The 26,194-nt window shown below is 38.2% G+C and overlaps 1 protein-coding gene across 1 annotated transcript; it reads left to right on the top strand.

The window, feature by feature from the left end:
• The first annotated feature begins 344 nt into the window (after positions 1-344).
• On the top strand, positions 345-20,164 carry LOC140243727 (putative protein-lysine deacylase ABHD14B). The gene is made up of 6 exons (XM_072323395.1): positions 345-423; positions 8,239-8,484; positions 13,573-13,728; positions 15,168-15,306; positions 17,759-17,979; positions 19,788-20,164. The coding sequence occupies exons 2-6, from the start codon at positions 8,263-8,265 to the stop codon at positions 19,971-19,973; spliced, it is 924 nt and encodes a 307-aa protein (XP_072179496.1). The 5' UTR covers positions 345-423; positions 8,239-8,262; the 3' UTR covers positions 19,974-20,164.
• The last annotated feature ends 6,030 nt before the right edge of the window (positions 20,165-26,194 follow it).

Here is a 26,194-nt window from a genome sequence, read left to right as displayed (position 1 = left end):
CTACATGGCTCTACGATCTCTATAACGAAAACGTGTGCCCATCTTCACAGCTGTTGATCGAGCAAATTCGATCGATAAAAAATTGTTTAATCGATCACAATAGGCGTAAAATTCAGGCTCTTAAACGAAAGTTAGCCTGTAGAGGAATGCCCATTGCTATTCAAATACTACCAAACGACTGTACATTTGAATATCTAGCTACCGGCTACCATCACACAGCAATTACCGATATCGCACTTTCTGTACTCGGGACAAATCTTCGGATGGAAATTTTTGTTTGTTGAACAACCATACCATTTCGCATGCAGGTGAGACTCATACGTTCATTCACCTTACCGGTACTCCTCTTACTCATTGTGCAGCCGCTAGAAATGCAACCGTTCTGACCTGCGGAGTGATCTCTGAAATACAAACGTCAACAAGGTTCGTGTGGCTTTGTGTGGGTCTTCATGCATGTATTGCCTTGCATTCACTTTCACAGATCATGTTTGTTTTCATTTTCCTCCTTTCTGTTTAGTTGATCTAGCTAATCAGCTACGAAGGTAAAGTCGTAGCGACATGTCAAGGGGAACAAATATGTAATTATGGAACTTTAATGAATACTAAGTGTGGTGTCAAAGACACAGTAAAACGGGGAAGCAGAGCAGAACTTCACGACTTTGATGACGTGGATGCCCGCAGTCAGTGTGTCCAGGGGCACCACGGGCCGGGCGTCGCCGGGCTTCAGCAATGCCTGCTGCGCCTGCTCTGTGCTGAGCTGAGCTCGCTCGCGCTATCTATCAATCATACAGGGGCCCCGTGTTAAACCCACTAATGTAAAAATACATCTCCCACAAATGTAGCAAACCGCCCACAAATGTAGAAAATGCCCACTAATGTAGAAATGATTTCAAACGTCGCCCACAAATGTAACGACAAGTAGGCCCTACTACTATGCCTAACAGTTAGACCACTAAGTTGATAATAATTGATATAAATAGACTCACTTCTCTAGGATAGCAGTGCACTTCTGGTAAAGTTATGTGTACGGAGACGAGTGCGTGTGTGTGGGTATAGTAGTGGAGAGTTCGGCGGGGGACCGATGTGTGTGCACGTGTCTGTCTGTGTGTTACTGTGTGCTGCGTGTCACACCTTTCCGGCGGGCAGCTGCGCCTCCGGGCAAGTTATGCGGGCTTGTTGCGAGTACGAGCAGTACAATTTCTGCGGGCGCGATGGACAAAGATGCTAAAGTGTTCCGTACTTGCATTTTACCTGCTAGACGCGTGCCACTTACCTGCTACTTGCATGCCGACCTGCCATGGAGTGATCGTTGCATCTACTAGTACTACTACTACGTACAGTGATTACAATAACATGCTTGTCTTCTGTCTGTTTGTGTGTGTGTGTGTGTGTGTGCGTGCGCGTGTATGGAGTATCGTTGCATGTACTACTACTACTACTGTGATTACAGTAACATGCTTGTCTTCTGTCTGTTTGTGTGTGTGTGTGCGTGCGTGCGTGCGTGTGTGTGTGTGTATGTTTGTTTTCCTGCAAGTTTCTGTTTCTGGGTGGCGGGTGAGGACTGGCTCATATGCGAAGGAATCCCTCTGAAGTAATTTGAAATGGCAGAAAGTCATACAGAATGTAAAATGTCGTATACTCTCAACTAAACTATACATAGCCCAGTCGCTGTACGTACGTAGCGCGACAGTGTATTCGCGCAGCGTATTAACAGCGTCTGGTCGGGCTAACTCTCAACTAACCAGCAGAGAGGCAGTAACTGACCCTCAACATGCACGCAGATGACTGGTGACACTGGCAAATCGAACTTGCGTGCACATCTCCGGGTACTAGTGCGGGGCAACACCACTGCGGGGAGCTCCGGAGGAAAAAAAAAAAAAAAAAAAAACTCCCCGCAAGTCAACCCGCAGGCCTTAGTTTTAGAGCTCCAGTCCCCGTATGTCGCTCGTAACTGAAAACGTACGGATCGGCTTCGACAGGTCACAGTACATGGAATACACGTAGCGCGCTTCTAGTAGCAGGTAAGACGCATGAAATAAGGGTCTACATAAACGTCCACTTATGTAGAAATACGTCAACCACAAATGTAAAATTTTTTTACAGTTGTGGTTGATGTTTGAATTTTTTACTACATTAGTGGGCGCTGTTCGTTTTTACATTTGTGGTTGAAATTTTTTACATTTGTGGGCGGTGTTTTTTACATTTGTGGGCGATGTATTTTTACATTTGTGGGCGTTTTTTACATTTGTGGGTTCAACACCCCGACATTCGCCGTGCCGCGCCGCCTCGTGATCCTACCACCAAGGAGGTACTAGGTACAGTACCTCCTTGGTACCACGTACCGGCAGGGAACAGCATCGGCACCCTGCTTATCATGGCTAGAATGAAAAGGTATGAAAATAGGGAGCTTTAGATTTTTGCGACGGGGATGTTCAGAGGGGGAAAAAAAAAATGTTCTGAGCATGCGCAGAATCGCGTATCAAACGTCAAAGTCAATCTATTTATAGCTTGCGCGCCTGAATTTTCACTAGAAATCTACACATTTTGGGCTATTTTTATGTTCGCTCAATTTATGATGTACACATGTAGAGAGCTATTTCGTGCACCGATCATATGGTTGTTGTTGTTGTTCATGCTTATTGGCGCTTTTCCATCAGTCTGATTATATGCGCCACGTCTTCTCCATACAATAGTACATATTAGGAGTTCATGAAAGAGTCAGTGAGCTCAGTTTGGTTGATCTCGTCATGCTATGGCAATGGGGGCGCCGTTTTATATTTTTATAGGTTGCGTCCTAGCGTAATCTAGAGCTACTTTTCAGCACGATGCAGATCGAGAGAGAGAAGAACGTCCAATGCAAGCGTCGTGTCAAATGTCCGCACCGCAAATCTAACATTAAAGCTCCCTAATAATAAAAACGAAGAGACTAAAAGCAAACTCATAAACATATTAAACACTGTTCAATTTGGAATACATATCAGCTTAATAGTTAAAATTACGAACACGACACACGCGACTGAAATTCATGTGTTATTATTATGTACCTATTCGAAGGAGGGGGGTCACGATCTTTAGGGACCCAACACAGTAATTATAGTCTATGGCAGTAATATTTCTCACCCATATGACCACTACATGTATAGGTACGTGCACCGACATTTATACTGTAGACCGTATACATGGACAATTACTGTCTAATACTTCACTTCAGCAAACAAACAAAAGAGAAAAAGAAAGGTGTTAAAACTCCTTTAATGATGGTCACCACTGCAAGACAAGATACAAATTAAGACGCCGTATTTGGCTGGCAAAATGTGAGAAGGAAAATCTTGACTTCACTTTAAATCTGTGTAACAAAAGTTGTGAATAGGACAGACATATAGCACACTTTTTCCCCCTGTATAGAACCATAGCCAATAATTTCTTTCCTCCATGTCAAGCTCGATCCTTTTTTGCTTCAGTACTCCAGGTTACTGCATGCTTTTTAGTTTGTCCTTCCATGGTAGATATCATTATCTCAAGTTAAGAAAATGTTTCAAGAGTAATCATCCCTGTTTGCGACAGGGTGCCAATTAGTGGCAGGGGTCATTTCATTTGTTGCCCAAGGCCCAATCAGGTGCGAGAGTCCCCTCACCTCTTGCATGTAACTCCTGCTTTTGTTCTAAAGTGGGATTAAAGCACACTTGGAGCTCGGCGTACAGCTGTCTTACAAATGTGTATCTTTTATGAATAAAACTGCTTCTGCAGCAAATAGGCACCCTATCACAAACGTAATTACTCTACGATTTAAAAGTTCCTTGCCGAATTGTAGTACATAGCATGTATGACATGCTGAAATGATCTTTGAGCAAATCCCTTCAATCAAAGGTCAATGGTTACTGAATATTACATTTTCAGAGGCACCTATGGCGGAAATGTACGGTGGTATGATATGGTCAGATGAGTGGAAAAAATGGACACAAGTGTATGAAACGAAAATAATGAAATGACAAGGTCAAAAATCACACACACTTACCAACGTCTTTAAAGATAATATAAAGTTTTGGTACCTCAAAAGTTTCCCTGAATTTCCTTGTCTTAGTTTGTGTTTTAGGTTAAAGTACCTTTCATATTAATTTTAACTAACACTGTGAGACTTACTCGCCCCAAAGTGCTCTCATGTCTTAGTAATCATGCAATTAACTGCGACCAGCAGCCCCATACGCACAACGTAATGGGGCTTCGCATTGTAGTAATTAGGATCATGAAAGATTTAGTATCGCGGGTAAATATCGACTTAAAATCCAAAAATTTCTTCAATTTGAAGACTTACCAATTAAGTTGAAGTATTGGAAACAGGCTTCGGGCAACTGCCAATAGTCCCTTTCTGTTCGAATTGATGACTGAATTTGACTCGGTCAAGAGGACCTTGGGAGAGCTAATTACACTGAATACTACGGCCAGCACATTGGCACACATCACATGCGCACAAATTTCAAATCCATGAACGGATAAGATGTTTGTGTGCGCATGCGCTGGCCGTCAATTCAGTGTAGCTCTCCCAAGGTCCTCTCGACCGGGTCACATTCACTCATCAATTCGAACAGAAAGGGACTATTGGCAAAACCAAACGTTGCCCGGAGCCTGTTGTCAATACTTCAATTTAACTGGTAAGTCTTCAAATTGAAGAAATTTTTGGATTTTAAGTTGATATTTACCCGCGATACTAAATCTGTCATGATGCTGAATGCTACAATGCGAAGCCCCATTTAGCTATGCGTATGGGGCTGCTGGTCACAGTTAGCTATGCGTATGGGGCTGCACGCTGCTGGTTGCAGTTGTCATGCAATAATGGTTTCGTACAATACGTGTACTACCTCGCCGCCGTACCGCGGCGGCTCTGGTACAAAACCATTATTGCATGATTACTAAGACATGAGAGCACTTTGGGGCGAGTAAGTCTCACAGTGTTAGTTATATGAAAGGTACTTCAACCTGAAACACAAACTAAGACAAGGAAATTCGGGGAAACTTTTGAGGTACCAAAACTTTATATTATCTTTAAATATCATCCATTATATATCTACTGTAAAAGTGGATATTTTTGCGCAACTAATTTTGCGCTCTCGGCCCGATAAGATTTTCACGTGCTTTTAATTCTGCAGAATCAAGACGGTACAAAAACATACACTGGAATGTAGAAATGTTTGTTTGCTTTTATTTTCGCACTAGTTTCTGGTTGCTCGAAAACCTAAACCAAAAAAGAGTTGCTCGCCAAGATTTACATGAGGACTCAAAATAGATGAAATGGGTGAACCTCATAGTTAATTTGTAGTTTTTGTTATTTGGAACAGCAATCAGCTGTCTTCTCTCTCTCTCTGTTCTGCCATGGACGTCACTGCCCGTTGGCAAACACTGATGCAGTAAGCCTCCTCCAGCTCCCTCTATCGTCGCGCGAGTGCAGCAAGGTAGATGCTCTCTCGCCAGCTATCCCAGCCATTGCGGAAAGGAAAGTGAGTCGCTGTCGTCCATGTGATCTCTTTCCGTTTACAAATCCAGTCAGGACTAGATGTTCTGTTTGCCTCTTCCTCACGACATGACCCAAAAACTGCATCTGGCGTTTCCTGATGGTCGAGAGCAGCTCACGTTCAGCCGACACCATTTCTAGCACTTCTGTGTTTGATTTTCTCTCTGCATGTCCTTGATATTCTGTCTTCTACTACATAATTCCTATTCAGTTTGGGATTCTACAACAAATGGAAAAGTTGTGCTTTTTGCAGTTTTTATGCCTCCGCCACAAAGTGTCGCCAGAGGCACAAATATGTTTTTTGGTTGTCCGTCCGTCCATCTTTCCGTCCATCCGTTCTTCCATCCGTCCTTCCGTTCTTCCATCCGTCCTTCCGTCCATCCATCCCCCCATTCGTCTTTCCATCCGTAATTAATTTTATGGACAGCGTTACTAAAAAGAACATTGGAGGTATCCTAATGAAACTTGGCATGTATAATGTAAGAGTTGGGTAAGTTGTGCATATCAACTGTTGGGTGCACATTCTCAAGGTCAAAGGTCAAAAGGTCAAGGTAAAATGTATAACATTTCACTATTTTCCCCATATCTATATGCAATGCCAGAAGGTTGTATTTTCATGAAACTTAGTGTATACATGTACTCCCAAATAAAGACTCTTAGACAGAAAGAGTTTTGGGTCATGAGGTCAAAGGTCAAAGGTCAAGTGAACATTTTAAAGTATCACTTTTATCTTCATATCTCCCAAATGGTTCAAGGTATCTTCATGGAACTTAATACATATGCATGTACTTACTGGCAGTGATTATCTAGGAGATTTAGAGCTCATTGATCAAAGGTCAGGGGTCAGAGGTCAAGGTCAACACCTCAAAATTTCATTCTCCCCTTCATACATATGCAATGCCTGCAGGATTTTTCTTGGAACTTAATTTATTCATGTATTACCACGCAATATAAATTATTTGGGAAGTTTCTTGCCTAAAGGTCAAAGGTCAAGTGAAAGAGCTTAATTTCTGTTCTTTCTCCTTATCTTGAAAGTGACTCTTGAAAGGTATCATGAAACTTAGTACATATTTATGCATGTTCTACCTGACAGTGATTCTCTTGGGAATTTTAAGGTCATAGGGTCAAAGGCCAGGTTAAAATGCTATATTTTTTTTTGTTATGTAATACTGAAATGACACTTTCTCCATACCTTGAACATTACTCAAGACATAAACTTATAAAAGGGTCAAAAGTCAGTAAAAATCCTCAAATCCCCAAATACCTGCACTCTTAGACAATAGCCATTCATCCAATCAAACCTAGTTCAAGGAAGGTGAACATTCAACACATTTGTGACAAAACTGTCATTTCAGTATTTTGCCAGTTATGTGAAACAGGCATCACACATTGTCAAGACATTGTACTATATTAGGAGGACCATGGATTATGGCGGAGGCATACCAGTTGCCATAGCGACATTTCTAGTTATCTACACTTTTTTTGTAGAAGTTTACAGTAGGTCGTCTGGGAGGCTCTGTTTCATTTCTTGGGAACCCTGTACAGGCTCTTTACTTTCAACTCTTATAAATTTTGAAAATTTGTAGCTACTGCTTTCAAGGCTTGGAAAGTTAGTACATGTATGGTAATGGATAGAATGTGTTATTAGCGTGTACAAAATTTCAGATAAAATCTGATAATTCCTTTATTGTGGTTGTCCTGGATTTTACATTTTATTTTTCCCTGTGCTAAAAGCACAGTTGAGATTGATCACTTGAACAGACTCTAAACTTCAAAGCCTTCTTTCTCAGTAAACACTTTTCTAGGGTGTGTGGGTTCTTTCCATTATTAACCTGTTGAGGACGAGTCCCGAGTATACAAATTTGTATACCGGTACTACTCAGGCAGAGGTCTATGGGAAACGCGTGTTGTAGCAAAATCAGCCCATCCTCAATGGGTAAAGTTAGGTTAGGAAAGTCCATTTGTGTTGAGTTATACATCACTTTGAAGCTTGAAGCTTGAAAGCTACATTGTACAATGTATTTAAGAATCTGCCGTAACTCAAAATCCATGTCTGGCGACCTTTTGGTGGTTTGTGATGCAGGCTTACGTTTGATATTTATACATGTGTATTTACATGACTGTGTAAAATAATTATTGCTACATGTACAACTGTAGATCATTTAGTATAAATCTTGATCTTTCAGTGATTTTTATTGTTTTGAAATACAACCAGGTACCAGAAGTCCATGAAACAGACCTCTGGTTCCCCCCCCCCCCCCCCCCCCGGACTGACTGATGTGTACTGTAAGGCTACTTTAGGATCAAAATGCAAGCTGGTATACAGATCAAACTCCTTGGATGCATTTGATTATGATATCATTGTCATCCAACCACCCGAAATTGCATCACAGTTATTCATGACTTACTATTTTTTTATTTTTTTATTTTTTGGTACAGGTGTAAAGTGTATGATTTTTAAAGTTTATCTTTTGAAGCCAGTGTCGATATGATCTTGCAAATTGTTATTTCTATGGGCATTTTGATATAATGTTACGTATTACATTGTACATACAAAATTGTACCAGCATGTTTTACATCAAATCAGATACAGCTTTTTCCAATTAATGGTGAACTTGATACACCATCTCTCGCAGTCTCCCATGAAAGCATCTGGTGTTCAATTCAAAACTAATGATCGTTGACCTGGGAATGATTTGCTTTTGTGTTTCTCCTCTTCCGGTGTTTGCCAGGCTTCACTGAACTTTGGCCGGTCGATGCAAGCAAATCAGCAGAAAGGTAGAATGGGCTCACTGCTGCGTCATGTGACCTTCAAGACAGCCGCCTTTGGATTCACCTCGCTGCTCATTGCTGCCGTCATTTTCTTCTTCTACCCCTCGGAGAAGTCGGACTCGCGTGCCCTGCTCAGCAGAGTTGCAGCCAAGGACCAGAGGCCTGGTGATAACAGTCTCCCTGCAGGAGTGAAAAGTGGAGTGGAGGTAAACTGACCATCTAGGTCACTCACTTACTGGTCATTATGTTTCGCCTACTGGTGTTTTAAAGGGACTGTACAGTATTGGTTGAGGTGAGGATTCAGTTTGTAATGTTTTGCAAGATATTCAGAAACAACTGTATGATTCAAATGTTAAGGAGCATACAATTATAAGGGGAATCAAAAGTTTGATGAAAATCGGTTTAGAAATGACCGTGAGATATCAAACAACAAGGTAAAACAAAGAGATCCTAATCAAAGTTGTGGCCTGCCAATTTATTAGGATTACTTTTTTGGATATGTCAGCCATTTCAAGACCAATTTTCATCAAATAAACGTTGAATCCTTCTTGAAATTGCATGCTCTTTCATATTTACGTAGAAGGGTTTCTGATTATCTCACCAAAAAATGTTATAAACTTGGATGTTAGGTCTCGACCAAAACTGTATGATCCCTTTAACTCACAATGAATAGCAGGCTAGACCCATTTGTAACTCTTTGTAAAACGTGATACTGCAAGCAAGTTTGATAAAGTCTCAGAAACAAGCTAACATTTAATTCAGCTGTGAAATGTAACTTTCACTTTTAGATTGCTGAAACTATGATGAAAACTGTAGTCTTTTATGATTTCTCATTATGAATTTATTTTGGATTTGGATATTTTCGATTGCATTCTCTTGTGGTGACAACCGGTGGTGTTTGGATCTGTTGTGGTCTTTTTGCAAAGCACATTTTAAAAATAAAAAAACTGAGAGAAAAATTAAAGTTTGGAAATGTAAGTTTATATGATGAATAGTATGTATGTGCATGTGAGAATGGGCAATTCCATGAGATTGGTGTCATGGGGTGAAAAAATAAATTGTTACGTTGAAACTTGCCACCTATTTTATTTTGTTCAGTATACGTCTTGGCATGTGGAACAGGCATTTCTTACACTAATATACCTCCAGAATGGCAGATATTACACTTTAAAGTCAAATTACATTTTCATTGAGAATTACATTGAAAATGTACTTGAATGTTTGAGTTGAATCCATAGAATATAAAAGAATGGTATGTAATTGATTTGTTGATTTTTATGATGTATTGGGTATCAGTTACTAGTTGTAAGTGAGGAAAAAATGATCCGTATTCCCATGAATTGGTAGAATGCATACTGCCAAACTGCTAAAACTAATGTAACGTGAGTAACGAAAATACTCAAATAGTTTCATATCTTAATATTCCCTTGGATTTAAAAAGTGCCAATGGAAATTCTCTTCATACTGCCTCTACCTAATATGAAAAATGGTGAAAGAGTTGTGTCCATGCAGTTGTATTATAATGAGAGAGGTTCAAAAATTGTAACGTGAGTAACAATGTAACGTGAGTAACAAGGGTGTAACGTGAGTAACGACAAAAAAATCACGAAATACAAATATATTTCTACACCAATGACAGCAAAAATTTTTTGTGTGAATGGAGTAAGCTGAGGGAGCATAAAGAGAGTATGGTCTTGTAAATAACCTTACATGACCTTGCTTGAATTGGTTGTTATCTAATAGGCTAAACAATTGCTATTCAAAGAAAATCTTGATTGGCAAACTAGACAAACCAGATGTGGCTAATAATCATGGAAATTGTATTTTTTTTTTTGGTTAAGTTCTAAGCCTTACATTATATCTTTTCAGATATCAGCTATGGATAACTTTAAATCCCTTTTAGAGCCAGCTTCATCTTTTTTTAATGCTTAAGGTTGTAATTTATACAATTTTGGGAATTGTTTAGTGGAGCTGTCATATTAGACAAATGGGAATTAATGTTGCATCTCGATGCAATTTACAAATGTAAGCATAATAGATTAACAAAAATCTGCTGATGTAATTTTGAGCAAGAGTTGGCATTGTCTCTTTTTACAATGCCATTTTTATTTCTATTTATTTTTTTTTTTTTTGAGTGGGGGTTAACAATAATCATTTTCTGGCAGCTGGTAAATACACATACATGTGTGTTTAAGACATTTACAAGAATATTCGGTGTTGCAGCTTTTTATACATTATTCTCTGGGATTATCAACCCCCAAAAATGACAATTGCTTAACTACAATAACTTACTCAAAGTTAGAATTCACCACTACCAGAAGATACAAGAATATTTTTGGGTTAAGAGGTAGATCAGTTAAGACTGTACATAGCAGGGCTGCCAAACTAGAGTGAAAATTTGGGGTGAAGTGTAAGCAAGCGACTAATCGAAGTGACAGTGGTGGGGAGGGGGTTGGGGATGGTGAGGAAGGGGGTCGTCTCCCCTCCCCCTTGTCACTGGAGTGAACTTCATCAATTTTGCATTTTAACTGGTGGATTTGGTGCATACTCTAGTAAAGATTTCAACACATGCCATAGAGAAAATTTGCCTGTGGGAAAATCTGAAAAGTTTGGGCTTGGGCATAATTGCATATTCAGATAATCAGGGATTTTAGGGACATTACTTTTTTTTTTTCTTTTTACATGCTGTTTTGGGGGTTAAGTGTGAGAATTCTTTTATCAGAGATAGTTGATACATGTATTTGATGAATTGCGCGAGTTTAATGCTAATTGCGCGAGAGTTGGCAGCCCTGACATCAGAGTGGAAAGTCCACACTTGGAACAGTAGTTGGATGTAATTTGTAGACATATGTACTGTACACATTTCTAAAGTAGTTTACAATTTATGAAATCAAATGTTTCACTCATGAGTAAAACGACTTACATTTAAGTTCCTGTGAAAGGGAATAGAAGGATAATATTTTAATTCACTGCATGAACTAGTACGTGTATCTACTACTTTATATTTTCTTGCATTCGGTTTATAGTGGTTACTCAGATTTTGAAAAGTAAAGTATGTGGAGTTTAGGACCGTATGATAGTGGGAAAAGTATGAAAGAGTGCCAATATTGCTTTATCTTAGGGATAAAATATCTGTAGAGGTTAGATACATCAAAAGCATTTAGTTTCCAGCTAATTCTCGTGGTCAATTATGTGGTAGTGATTGTGAGCTAATATGTAACGTGAGTAACGTGTAACGTGAGTAACGACAGTTTTGCTATCGCTGTCAAATATTTCCAATGCTCTCAAAATTTTGACCCCCTATATTTGAGTACCCCAACATGAGTTATATAAATCATACAACAGTTGTTTGAAATACTGCCCAGTATGAGGACACTTTTTGAATAAAGGCATGTTGGCTTTTTATGTCGTCCCAAAAAATGTAACGTGAGTAACGAAAGTATTTTGTCTTTATTTCCGGTATGGATGTGGTTAGTAAAATTCTATTGATATTGCATGGTAGACTAAGGACTTGTGCATCTATTGTACAACAGAGAGTATGTCAAACCTTTCAGTATAAAAAATATGACAATTACAATATGCAGAGACGCCTAAAAAGTGTAACGTGAGTAACGTGGAATTGCCCGAATGCATCAACAGAATACACATTGGAATATTACAAGCTTGTTAATTTTTCTGTAATATTTGTCAGACTCACTTGGCATACTGTATGTGCCATAAAAAATGATTGCTACTGGTTATCTCTGTAAAACATGTCACTTCATGAATTAGGGGGAAAAGAATACATGAGATTTTATTCAAGTCTATGTATTCTACAATTAGCCATTTAAATATTGTATGCATCCTGCATTTGAACACACTGTGTATTATACCAGGTACACATTCTACAGTGATTATGAACCTTGACCTCCCACGTTTACACTGTATGCTCCAGGGTACTGTATTCTGTTCAAAGTCCAGACTCACGTGTGTGTGACACATGTACAAGTTGTGCTTGGGAAGATTTTGTAAAGAGTACAACCTAAAAGTGGGTGTACAGCTGTACATGTACATTTAGTAGAGTTTTAACCAGGCTACATGTTCAACACGGAAAGTTTCATTCTGCCCAATTCAAAATGTTTTGATCATTTTTGAGTGGTTTAAGATAGTTTATCAAGAACATATACATGTACTGTATTATCTTAGCCATAGATCATGTGCATGTACAAAAATTTGTATGTGTACCTGTAGCTTGATTCCATGTACTATATGTTGTAATACTTGTACATTGGAACTAGTAACCAGCATGTTGGTGCCCAGGGCACTGAATATTGTGCAGTGTGTTAATTTTACAGCTGGTAAAGAAGGGAATTATGTCATGTGCGTGACATGATATGATGCAAACAAAGGGCTGGTACACCTGAACATGTACATGTATCTTGGTACTGTAATGTATAGATCTGTGTTTGTGTGTGTGTGTGTGTGTGGGGGGGGGGGGGGGATGGGGAAAGTACACGACTGTAAGATTAACATACATTTTATGTTTACTGTGTGCCACCACGTGCCACCTGGCAGTTTTATCTTCAGAAGCTGTTTTTCAAACATCTTTTGGACAACAAGCATTTGATAAAACAGGAGGTACTGGGTGCACTTGTCCATAGTGTACACATGTAGAACTTGCATGAGTTGTACTCTTATTGTATGTACTTACAATCAAATATGGCTTGGGTTGATTTTAGTCTTTTTGCAAGAAATGGTGGCATTTTTTCCTGATTGGAAAGACAGCTGTTCTGTCATGAGTATGCAAGAGTATGATTTCTTGAGTTCCATGAGAAATATTATTTCAAGATCAACCAGCAGACCCTATGAACAACCAAGTATGATACAGGAACAATGTCACTTTTGAGCTAATTAATGTTCAGTTAAAACCAACTGTAAACTTATTCTCAAAAAGAATTGAAAAAAAAAAATCTAAATTTGCGAGCGGTGAAGACACTACTTCGTCGGTTAAAAATGAGAAGGGCGTTAAGTTGTCCTGCACACTTTGGCCTGAATTCACAATGGTGGTACAATTGATTGTTATGGTTTAAACTATGAACAATTTGTAGGGAGCGCCAAGTGTCGCATGGCCTATTTCGTTACGAAATGATGATTTTGTCAACAAACGACTGATTTAGTAACGAAATAGGCCATGAGAACATTTTTTTTTTGGGGGGGGGGGGGGAGGGGTGGAGTTATTTTTCAAATTTGAAGAAAGGTGTTCACACATGGAAGTCATGCATTGCATTCTTTCAAACATCATTACCTCTCTGCAGGAACAAGTGGAATCTACTCAGCAGTGCCAGCGCATAGACCTCAGTGGAACCATGACTTGGGAGGAACTCAAGGCGGAAGCTCTCCAGAACACCAAGCTGACCGAGAAGAAGCAGGTCCTGCCGGAGTTTGACCACGTCAATGTCCACTACAGAGAGGTAAGAGGAGATATGACCCCATGTACTGCCTGAGGGGTGCAAGCAAGTACAGATTTCAGAAACACATTGTAGTATGTTTTCTCTTCAGAAACTGCAATTGTACTATAGTGTTATAGAAGTACAATGTACATATGTTCAATTTTGAAGTTTTGTAACAAAACATGGATTTTTCCCCAGAATTAGTTCAAAATATATGGAGGACTTCAAAATGATTTGCAGTCTGAAGAGGGTGGCAAACTTACTGTATCATTCCCACTTGAATAAGTTTGATTCTGTCAAAGGAAACCCTACGAGATGAAGTTTCCCGAATATTTCTGTGTTTGAGCACTTGATGACAAAATTTTACTTTCAAAAACAATCATGTTGGGTATGTGGAGAACCTATGTTTACAGCAGTTTCCCTCATAGCTGGATGTTTCCAAGATGGAATACAGACATAGTTACATTGTATTACTGTGTTTTACTGTTCTGAGCTGAAACATATTCATGTGCTTGTAATTTGAGGTGCAAGGCCACACAAAAAATTGTACTGGCTAAAAAGAGACCATACAAATGTTTTGCATTGTACATGTACCTTTGCTGAGCTGTGTAACTGCAAGATTTAGTATTAGATTAAGTTTCATAATTCTTTTTTTTTTTTGGTTCTTTGTTGTTTTTTGCAGATGAAAATTTTACTATTGTGCAAGTTGAATATTTTTTCAGTGCTTTGTGATTAGTTGTGAGAGCAACTTCCAGACTCCCAATTTGGTGGATTGAGTGAGTGAGTGAGTGAGAAAAAGAGAGAAAAAAAAAATGAAGAAGAAAGAATGAAATAAAGAACAAAAGTGGGAGAAAAAAAGTGGTACAAATGTATCTTAAGTTTGAGGGTATTTTAGGTTAAAGGTTTAAACACATAGACTTGCTAAAATGACTGTGTTGTGTTGAAGCTATTCAACCACAAAATCCTCAGTCAACATCGGACATGCATAGGGGAACAAAAAAACAGAATTCTTTCAAGATTGATCCATTACAGTTTACAAATTGTAAACTGTATTTTAATATTTTTTAATGTAATACAGGGCTCTCTTGTAATGCAGTTTTATGTACTGAAGAGACTATCCTTTATAAAGAACACAGAATAAATAAATGAATAAATAAATAAATAAATAAATAAATAAATAAATAAATAAATAAATAAATAAATAAATAAATAAATAAATAAATAAATAAATAAATTACCTGGGATTACTGGAACATGATTTGCAGTACTTAGGCAAATCTTGTAGGGCTCAAAGAGGTTGAAGAATTATGCATTTGATTTTATTATGAATCTGAATAAGTGTAACATCTATCAGCTAAGAATGTTCTCTGATGATTTGTGGAACACCGGGTAAAGCTCTGTTGAGAGTAATGTGGAACATTAATCCTGACTGTGTGTGTCATGCAATTCGCAATGTTCAGGTACTTCCGGCGTCAGAGCCCAAAGGGAGGTTGCTCTTCCTACATGGGATGAGGTTCAGCTCACTGACCTGGCAAGATCTGGGTACGCTGCACTACATGGCTTGCCACGGCTACCGGGCTGTCGCTATTGATCTTCCAGGTAAGCCCCACTATGTGACCTCATTGAAAAAGAGAATACAAAATAGTGTTGCTGGAGGCATTATGTTTTCGGGTTGTCCGTCTGCCCTTCCGTCAATCAATTTTGTACATAGCGTAATTAAAAAAATGTTTGTGAGGTATGCTAGTTGTAGCAAGAAGAGCTGCTGAAAACTGCTTATCCAATAGTGGTGAGCCAATGGAGTAAAATGAAGTCAAAAGGGCCCTGAGCTTTTGATCTTAGCAGAATCTTCATCAGAGGCAAAATGACAAACAGGCAGGGAAAGCAATCACATATAAGGACTTCACACAACAAGAACAGTCAGGGACAGGCTAGGGACACAGAACAAAGAAACAAAAGGAGAGGGTAGGAGGTCATGGGCAAGGAGCCCAACAGGTAAAGGGAGGGGGATTAGAGCAGGAGGGTAGACAGACAAAAGGCAGTGGAGGGTCAGTAATGATTCTGAGGACCAGGGGGCAACCATTGAAGGAAAAGGATGAATAGGGAGGTGACCTCAAACAAGATAAGGAACAACAGAGGGATATTAAAAGAAAGGAAAAGAGTGAAATAGCAACAAGAAGGGGAAGGGGGGGGGGGGGGCTATCAAACAGCGAGCCCTAATAAGGTGTACCAAGAGGAGACTACAAAACAAAATGAAGGTGAGAGTCAATCAACAAATGCAAGTAATCAAACATATCAAAGTATAAAACACTCAATAATGATAATAAAAATAACAATGATAATGATAATGAGGTATGCTACTGAAACTTTGCATGTATGAATGGACTAAGTTGTGCCTATCAACTTTTGGGGGCACATGCTCAATGTCAAAGGTGAAAGGTCAAGATCAATTGCTAAAAATTTCACTATTTCCCCCATATCTATGCAATGCCTAAAGGTATTGACTTGAAACGTATTGTATACATACAAATACTGTACCTGATAAAGATTCTCTAGAGAAAGTTTCGGGCCATGTGGTCAAAGGTCAAAGGTCTTTTAAGTGAAAATGCTAAAATTTCACTTTTTCTCCACATCTTGGAAATGGTTTAAGGTATCTTTATGGAACTAAGTACACATGCATGTACTGCCTGATATTGATTCTCTTGAGAATTTTTGGGTCAACAGTTAAGATCAACTCCTCAAAATTTTACTGTTTCTCTCATCATATCTATGCAATGCCTGAAGGTATTTTCTTGAAGCCTAGTGTATACATGTGTGACCCAGTAAAAAAGTTTTTGGCCCAAAGGTCAAAAGGTCAATGGCCAAGTGAAAATGTTAAATCTCACTTCCTCCATATTTCGGTAGGGGCTCAAGGTATCATAGATTTAATAGTACATATATTTATGCATGTACTGCTTGACAGGGATTTTCTTGGGAATTTGCTGTTAAAATTCTCTCTTTTTCCCATACCTTGGAGACTACTCTGTGCATAAACTTATAAAAAGGGTCAAAGGTCAAGTAAAAATCCTTAAAGCCTTAGATACCTGCTCTCTTAATATAGCCATTCATCCAATTTCATCTAATGTAGTTCAAGGAAAGTGAACACTCAACATATTTGTGTCAAACATGTCATTTTAGTGTTTTACCAATTATGTGAATCTGTTGTCACACATTGTCAAGCTGTACTATAGACCAATTGGGAAAACCATGCATTATGATGGAGGCATACCAGTCGCCAGAGTGACATTTCTAGTTTTTTTGTTTTGAATTGCTTTTTCATTGTTAGTAGTATCTAGTTGAACATAAACTTCTTGTATTGTTTGTTTGTTTGTTTGTTTTTAGTTGATAATTGCAGCATTAGATTATGCTTTTGTTCTACAAAAGCTGTAAATTGACATGTCTCAGACTGTTACTGTGCAGTGTTTATGCCAGACCAACACAATTTTTTTTTTTTTTTTTTTTTTGGGGGGGGGGTTACTTGAAGTACAGTGCAGTGGCACTTGGCAATCTTACAGCAGTAAAGTAGTAGCACAGTGTAGCAAAACAAAATACCTGCTGAAAATACCCTCTGAAGAGCAGAGGGGCCTGGTCTCTCTTATTTTGCAGTGGGCTAGTCTAGTGAGATGCATAAGATGGATGCAGATGTTACAACAACGCTTGCATTAACCGTTCTCCTCTCTCCCTGCATCGTGTTGCAAAGTAGCTTTCGATTTCGCGAAGATGCAACAGCGCCTCCATATGTTGTTCATCATATTAATGACATCAAGAACAATTTAGCTCTCTTGGTCATGAATTTGAGCTTACGGTAAAATGGCCCAGAACCGTTAGTAAAATCTAAGAAGATGTGAGATCAATTTTGATAAGTGGTCTTGTGCATGCGCAGAATAGTTTTGTTTTGTTTCTGTTGTTTTTTTTCTGTTAACATTTTCATTGCAAATCTAAAGCTCCTCAGTGGCTGCAATGGAAGAGGAGGATTGATTGTGAGTTTGTTTTTGCCTCCTGCCCAATCACACAGGCTACGGGGACACGCCCAAGGCAGACATAGCCTCTGTGACCTTCATGAAGAAGGTGATGGAGGGGTTGGATATGGAGGACGCAGTTATCTGTAGTCCTTCCATGAGCGGCACCTACTCCATCCCGTTCCTCAAAGAGCACCCAACTCTCTTCAAGGGCTACGTCCCTGTGGCTCCAGTGGGCACCAACAAGCTGAGTGAAAAGGAGTATGCTGCCATCCCAGTGAGTGATTCTGCATATAGGATATCTTACCCTTTTTCAGAGTTTGTAAATGAATGCCAGAGGAAATGAAATCTGCAATGTTTATTGCACTTGTCAAATGAGAAACAAAGGAGTGTATGTGGGTTAGTCATGGAATCATTCAGAGCTTTGAAAGGATATGAAACCTAGAAGAGAGATACTACAATTAAATCCATGCATGTATGATTTTAAAGCACAGAGATGCATATGTCCATATCCCCCAGATTTTGTCAACACTATGGAAAAAAGTTGAATAAATACAAGTATGATTGATACATTGTACTTGGCTCATATGTGCTACATGAAGTATTGACATTGTTGAATATTTGGCATTCCTCATATGCAAAGGTCAAAGGTCACTGAACTTTTGCCAAAGAAATATGATTTTCCAATGTGATATTTGACTCAGTTTGGTTAGGCGGATGTACATGCAAGTATACAATTTGAAATATGAATTAAAGTGAAAGGTCAGAGGTCACTGACTTTAGTTTAACCCTAATCAGGCTGGGCTCTTTCGGCTATGCTAAAACCGGAGGGGTGGATTCCGTCCCCCTGAGATCATATTGGCCATCAATGATGCGATCCCGGCAAAATTTGTCACGTGTAACACCCACATTGTAATCTACAAGATTGGGTCGTAAGATTTTTTTTAGAAATTATCAATTTCTAATTTTATTTAATCAATTATGCAAATTTAAGCCCAAGATCTTGATATTTTAGCCTAATTAAAAGCATTGAGAGTCTACTTTTGTGGTTTGAATATGTTTTAAATATATTCAACAATTGTAGATCATAAAAACTTACAAAAGTCATTTAATTCTTATGCATTTATTGTTATCAGAATTTCTTATGTCAAGCAATGACTGTAGCTCAGGAGGTCAGATGAAAACATGATTTGTTCGATGGATAGAAATTGTATGGAAAGTATTCACTCTGTGCAGAGAATTAATTGAACGGACCAGACTAGAATATAAAGAGGGGAAAATGAGAATGTCTCATCTACCCACGGCGCATTATGTTTCGGGCAAACGGAGCTGCCGTGGCCGCCGGGAACATGGTGTAAACACAGCATAACATTGCTACACATAGTTACTTAATCTAATTAGGGGATTCCCCCTACCCCCCCCCCCCCCCCAACACAAAGATCTCGGCCATCAGTGCCGCAATTGTGACGAAATTTGGCAAGCGCAACACCCACGTTATAATCTACAAGATTGTGTCTTGAAACTTTTTGCAGTTATCAGTTATTAATTTTGATTAATTGATTATGCAAATTAAGCCCAAGTCCTTATTTTTGGCTGTTAACCCGTTGAGGACGGTTTGATTTTGCTACAACACACATTTCCCATAGACGCTTGCCCAAGTATACTCGGGACTCGTCCTCAACGGGTTAAACATTAAATGAAAGCATAGAGAGTCTAATTTTTGGTTTGTATATATTTTAACTTAACAATTGTACATCATAAAAGCTTCCAGAAGTAGTATCAATTCTTGTGTCTCTTATTGTTTTTGGAATGTATGCATTCCTATATTTCAATATGTATTTCTCTGTTTCTTCAACTTTTTAGTTTTTTCTATGTTTTTTTTTTATTTCATTGGAAATTGTCACTGTTCACATATCAACCATAATTAGCATTAAGTTAATCAAAGTGATTAAGAGAGTTTTTTTTTTTAAGTTTTCATGTGTCTGCATTCCTATTTACCCACCCTACTTGTAGGAGACTACTGGTGTGAGGTCAACTGTTACCAGCTAATCACTTTCTGCTTTTCCTGTATGAAATTTGCTGCAGGTCCAGACCCTCATCACGTATGGCGAGACTGACGAAAGCCTTGGAGTGACTTCACTGAAGATGCTGAAGCATCTTCCCAATAACCAGGTCCTGGAGCTGAAGGGGGCCGGACATGCCGCCTACCTGGACAAGCCCTTGGAATTTCACCAAGCTCTCCTGGAGTTCTGTGACAAAGTTTACAGTTAGATATGATTTCGCCCCGCATCGTTTGGAATGGCTGGGAGAACGAACAGCAATAGACGGATAAATATTGTGACCTTGAACTATGTGAAATGCTCTTATTTTTGTAATTTTCTCCATGGTGGAGATCAGAACAGACCATCCTGTACATGTACCTGCTGAGATGATTCTGAAGGGACATCCTTAGCAGAGTGCTTCAGGTACATTTAGCTGTGGCAGTTTATGGCCTGAATTCACAAAGGTAGGTTTAAATCAAATCAGCAGTTTGCATTTGGTTCATGGACTCAGTACTGTGGTCCGAAAATACATCTACTTCGCACATGTGCATATTGCCATGCGTTTAGTGTTGGATGTCTGTTGGCTTACATGAAATGTCAAGTGCATGTATGTGAATCCAAACCTATACATATCTATGGGCAGCATGTACACTACCTTGGTGAATTCTGGCCTGACATGTATGTATGATAATGGGGACTTGAAAAAGCTGATTCTGTAAAGGATGGAAGTTCTAGTGTTCTGTATTTCTTCTTGGCGGCAGCGGGACATATTTACTCCAGACAGTAGAAGGTCGCAGAGTGGTAAAAGATGCTATGATCAACTGTGTCGTCATTTGTGAAGGAGAGTTCCTCGAGACCCTGCCATACATGTTCTCTGATCACTGCCACCCTTCCCATTCATGTTGGATGTTCTGCGAAGTACTTCTCCTTCTGCGCCCTGTCAATTTAGGCATAGGTTGACCCCACCACGTTGCATGGGCAACACGGAAAGCAGCGCTATGAGTTAAATAGCAATACCGGCTAAGTCTATTATACTGTCACGATTTACATTTTATACCCAGTGTTGTGATAATCACAAGAGAAAGATCGAGTAGTGTTGTTTCTTTTATATAAGGTGTTGCCCTGTTCATATTGTATGGTGTCTTCTTTTTTTATGTTTGATTTTTTAAATTTGATTATTTGGTTTAAAGAAAACACAAAACAAAACACCCACCCATACTTTTGAATCAAAACTAGGTGCTTGATATGTGAATATTGCTTCCTTTATTACAACACTGTGTAATGCATATTAATGTTTTGGTTTTTTTTTTTTTTTAATCTGAAATTAACAGAGGATAATCTGCAAGGATTCTTGCTTTTTTTTTTCTCCATTTGTGACACATCTAATAATTTGATAAGACACCAGCAATTATATGTCATTTAATTCTTTGAGGATTGTGCAACAGACTTCCTCATATACATGTATGATTTATAGTTTGCCACTATGGTGTCAGTTTCAAGAGATATCCTCAGCAAATGTGAAATTTATCTGTGGTTAACACAAGCAAAAGCTAGGCACTGTGACACAATGTTTTCAGTGTGTAGTGATTGCCTATACATGTATGTTTGTGGTAGATTTTCTATAAAAAAAAAAATACATAAAAGGAAAATACTTGACACTCACTTTCATTCTGAAGAGTCTGAGGATTAAACACATAAGAAACATGGAACATTATTATGTATATCATGGGACATGAAGTGTAGAAAACCTATACTTGATAGGGGCAATTCCGCGGTTGGTAACGTTACATTTGAACAAATTTAGATATTTGTTTTTACCACTAAATTACCATTTATTCACTTCAAGTCAAAATTATGTCAAAAACATGTTCATCCTTCCCAGGTTTATGATACAGAAAAGAATGAACACAATCCAAGAAATATTAGAATTGCTATAGCAACTTAAAGGGCTGGTTAGTAACGTTACGAAAAAAGGACATGACAAAAAAATCAATGTCTTGTAACAAAAAGTGTGCAAAAATTCAAGTTACTTCAAACAAAGTGTTGCATTAATTTCAATTATTGCATCATGACAAATGTTCATGCAAATTTTTTTAGCAGTTCGACCAATAATTTTTTAGCTAGACCCCCAAAAGCATGGTTAGTAACGTTACATTTGTCCGGAGTAATTCCGCAGGTCATTTCACCCTTTTGTAATTGACAAAATGTCACATGACTTCTGGAGTATTTAAATGTATTCATCTTTTACCCTTTAGCAAAACTTTGAGGAAAAAATTTCAAAGGAACCCACTGTAATTTGCATTTAAGTGAATTTCAGTGTCCCCAGTCCCACATGTACATTTTAAATGATGGTTTTAGATCTCACAAAATCAATGAATATGAAAAATAAAATCTACTGAATTTGAAAGACCCTAATGATTGGTGAACATCCATGGCATTAGTTGATACCTAGATTAAAGGGTAAGATAAAGAGGCACATTTCTTTTATCCATGTCATGTCCACCTACAATGTAACTACGGAATTGCCCATAGGGATTTTAACGAAGCTGAAATTCTATGTATGTAATGTACATGTATGTAAGTCACACATGTTTCATTTGGCTTTGATAGCCAGGTACACATGTGTGATGTGGTGATTGTGACAATTGGGGTTGACTTTCATATTGTAGAGGAAGTGAGAAAAAATACTAAATTATTACAGGAAAAAGTGAGAATTTGTGATTTGTCAACTCCATCCACTACAATCTGAAGTTGCTTAATTCAGTTTTGATACATTTATGATGCATTTTTGGTTCGAGATGAAAGTTGCCGACAGAGATTCTAACAACACAGTTTTTAGGCATGTCAGGAGTACTCCAGATTTGATTCTATGTTCGCTGGCAGGTATACAGTCAACCTTGCTTAAGTTGACCTCGCATGAGCCAAATAATCTCTTAAAAGTCGAAGGTCTTTTCAAGTCCACTTCTCTTTATGTTCTATTGATTTTAATTCCTCGTAAATCGAATTTTCTCAGTGTTGAAGCTATTTCTTCAGTGCAAATAGATTCGACTTAGGCAAGGTCAACTGTACTTTCATAGTGTTTGGATAGTCCTGTCTTACATCTTAACATTCAGTGAAATCATTGTGTGCCAACAAAAAGCCACAACTTCGGCAATATCCTGCTGATCTACAGCAGGTGGACCAGAAGGTGTGTACACTGTCTCCATATGAAAAGCTGAATTGTCTCCCATCAAAGAGAGGTCTTTCAAGATCATTTTTATGTTGTATTCTTATTGTGAAATGTTTACGTACTGATGTAAATACTTTATTCATGCCTGATATGGTAAAACCTGCATTCCTATTGAAGTTTTTATTTAATATATCAGAAAAAACTGTTGGCTGTAGCACATGGGCAAGTAGACAGAAAAATCTATTTGTCCGGAGGAGTCTTTTTATTAATTTTTTTTTTTTTTTTTTTGGTCTTTTACAGATCTCTGAGGGGATTCTGTAAAGCCAGACATAGTACAGTAAAAGTGGATATTTTCGAGCAACTAATTTTTCACACTCGCCGGGGTAAGAAGAGTTTCACGTGTTTTTAATTCCAGGGAATCAAGACATCAACTTCTGGAACATACATAGTATGGCAAGAAAAATATTTGCATGCCTTTATTTTCGCGCTAGTTTCGGATTGCGCGATATGCGCAAAAATTTCAACACCGTGAAAATTTCCACTTTTACAGTATCTAAGGAACATATCCCTGATGACAATGGGCAAAGAGCCCAGAGGACATCATTGATATTCTTGTTTTGTATTTCGTGAACAGTGTATTTGTTAACATGTATTTTGTCAACATTATGATAAATCTTTGAGAAATCATGTAAACCTCGTAAATTTTTTTACTGACTTTTTGTGAGTTGTGTAGTCCCAACCTGTGTTTGTGCGTTGTGTTCTATAAAGCAAGCAATTACCAGCTGTAATTTGCTACTACTGTGTGTCCAGCAAAAACATGAAACTGGAGTATCGTGTAGGATTATCCAAGTCTGTTTAGATGGCTTGTTCTACTCATGCTCATTCCTTTTTTGCCTTATTCTCGCATGTAACAGTAGTACAATGTATGTGCACCTGTGTAAATTGGTTCTGTCTATTCATGAGAAAGCTAATTCGCATGATATTAGGATGATGTACATGCATGATGCTGAAATTATATAGGGTGACTTGTTGTGTTTCTAGATTTGAGGACTTCCGGTATATACAATGTACAACTTGTACTTCATATTACTTTTTAATGTGTGGTATTTGGCTTTGTGATATCATATTACTTTCAATAATTGCAGCTGGTTTGTGATGTCATGGCATCATTGTACTTCCCTGTACTTTTTATTTTTATTTTTTTTTAGGAGAAACCTGTACTGTGACATGGCATAATATTGATCCCAAAGTCAAGCTCTGTAGTTATCAATTAAGTGTCAAGAATTCACTTGCTTTTCTTCAAAATTACTATAAAAAAAATAAAAAGATTTAAGAAATCCCATTTTCCTTTTTTTTTTTTTTGTCGCTGCCTGGGATGATTTGTGAAGAAACACAAAGAAAATAAGGTGGCTTGGTGATATTTTTTATTCCAGTAGACTTACTGCTGCAAGTGACTTCAAAGTTGCACCACTAAAACAAATTTTTACACAGTCTGCACATGTCCCCTAACATTCTATTGGCTTTGAACTTATGTCAGTCTTTAATACTTCACAGAAACTTCGTAAAACTTCTGCTGCGTTTGTTCACTTCTACCGATGTAAGATTTCATGTGGTATACATTCTCTGTAAAATAACACACATGTAGAGTTAATGATGTTATTGCAATAATGTATTCACCATACTATTTATGTTCACCTTACACTAATCCCAACAGAACCTGAAGTCATACATATTATGTGTCAAAATATGATATATACACAGTTACACATAATAGCGAGTCTCAATTTTTTTGTGAAATCGGGACTTCTGACACTTTCGCGAGTGGTTAAAGTAATCAGGGAGTACCAGTAGTGAACGGAGATACGTATGCATGCATGTCGCATTTACAATGTATGTTAGGGATCAGAGTTAATATTTTTGTGTGTTGTTAAATTCACAAAAATAAAAGCCACATGAAATATACGGTGTATACCGTACAGTACATATATACACACCTAAGTAGGTACTTCAGACAGAAGTACACCTTATAATTTGATCTTGCAGCTATGGAGTTGTGCTCATTAAAGTATGAAATATTCAGTGTCTTTACAAATAATTGGGCGCAATATTTTCCTTTATGCTGTTTTTCTTTGAATCATGTGCATCTTCTTCATCGCCGGAGTGCTTTATGTCTAATCCTTGAGTTATCTGTGAATACAGCCCAATATTAGTTGTAATGATATTACACATTTCATGAGAAATTGTGTTAACTGTTTTTGAATGTATATAAATGAGGATGCTGACCAGTTGTCTGAAGGAGTTAATAAGGTGCCAAAAGCAGCTAATGAAAAAAAAAAGAAGAAAAAAAAAGATGTACACCACAGGTAATAAGTTAATTCACCTTTGTATTTCATAACATTTGGTATTTTCCTCTGGACATGTAGTAACTAGCTGTTCAGTCTACCTGTATACAAAACTGTATCTGCATTTCAATACCAGAAATCCAGTTTGTGCTTGTGTTGCTGTGCAGGCAAGCCTTGAGCAAGCTTTCTGTCTATCAGGAACAACCTTTGCTGTGAAGGTTTGCATAAAAATTGAATCAATTAGTTACATGGTCTCCTGGTCTATGAGACTAGTACAATGCACCACATTTTCCAGGGTATTTTAGTAGAGCACTCCAGGAGTGCTCCTGAACCCCTCTAAGCTCTGTATGAACAGACAATTGCACCCTGCCAGGAGTGCTCTAAAGTTAATGCACCACCTGAGGCTAGGTTCAGGAGCGCTCTTGAGGCACTCTTAACACTGTATAAACAGTCTCCAACGTTTAGACCGCTCTGGAAGTGACATGTGGTGAGCGAGCGCTGTGCATACTATGATACTGTTTATGGTGCAAGAAGTTCCTGCACACTGGAAAGTCGCCACCTCTCGGCCACTTTGTGTGTGGTCTCGGTGAATGGTTATTCTCTGTATGAATAGACTAGAGGGGCATATTAAAGTCGAAGTGCTTCAGGAGCACTCCTGGGCCCGTGGTATGAGTGTTGTGAATACAGTATAGTTTGATGGTCAAATTCTATTTGTGCAAGATCTTCTCTTCAAGTTGGTATTCTCACACGAGTATAATGTAAAATGTATTTGGTCTCATAATGAAATAGAGGCATTCTTAATTGTTTTGTTTTGTATTTTTGTTTTGTCAATGGTTTCTTGATCTATCTACAGGCTGCTCATGGTGGATGTTTTGTTACAATGATCAGATGTTTGTATATTTTGTTTGGAAATGTGGTTACAATATATTTTCATTCTAT

The sequence above is a fragment of the Diadema setosum genome, chromosome 2 (genome assembly GCF_964275005.1).
Source record: "Diadema setosum chromosome 2, eeDiaSeto1, whole genome shotgun sequence".
NCBI lineage: Eukaryota > Metazoa > Echinodermata > Echinoidea > Diadematoida > Diadematidae > Diadema > Diadema setosum.
This window is presented reverse-complemented; position numbering and strand designations above follow the sequence as displayed.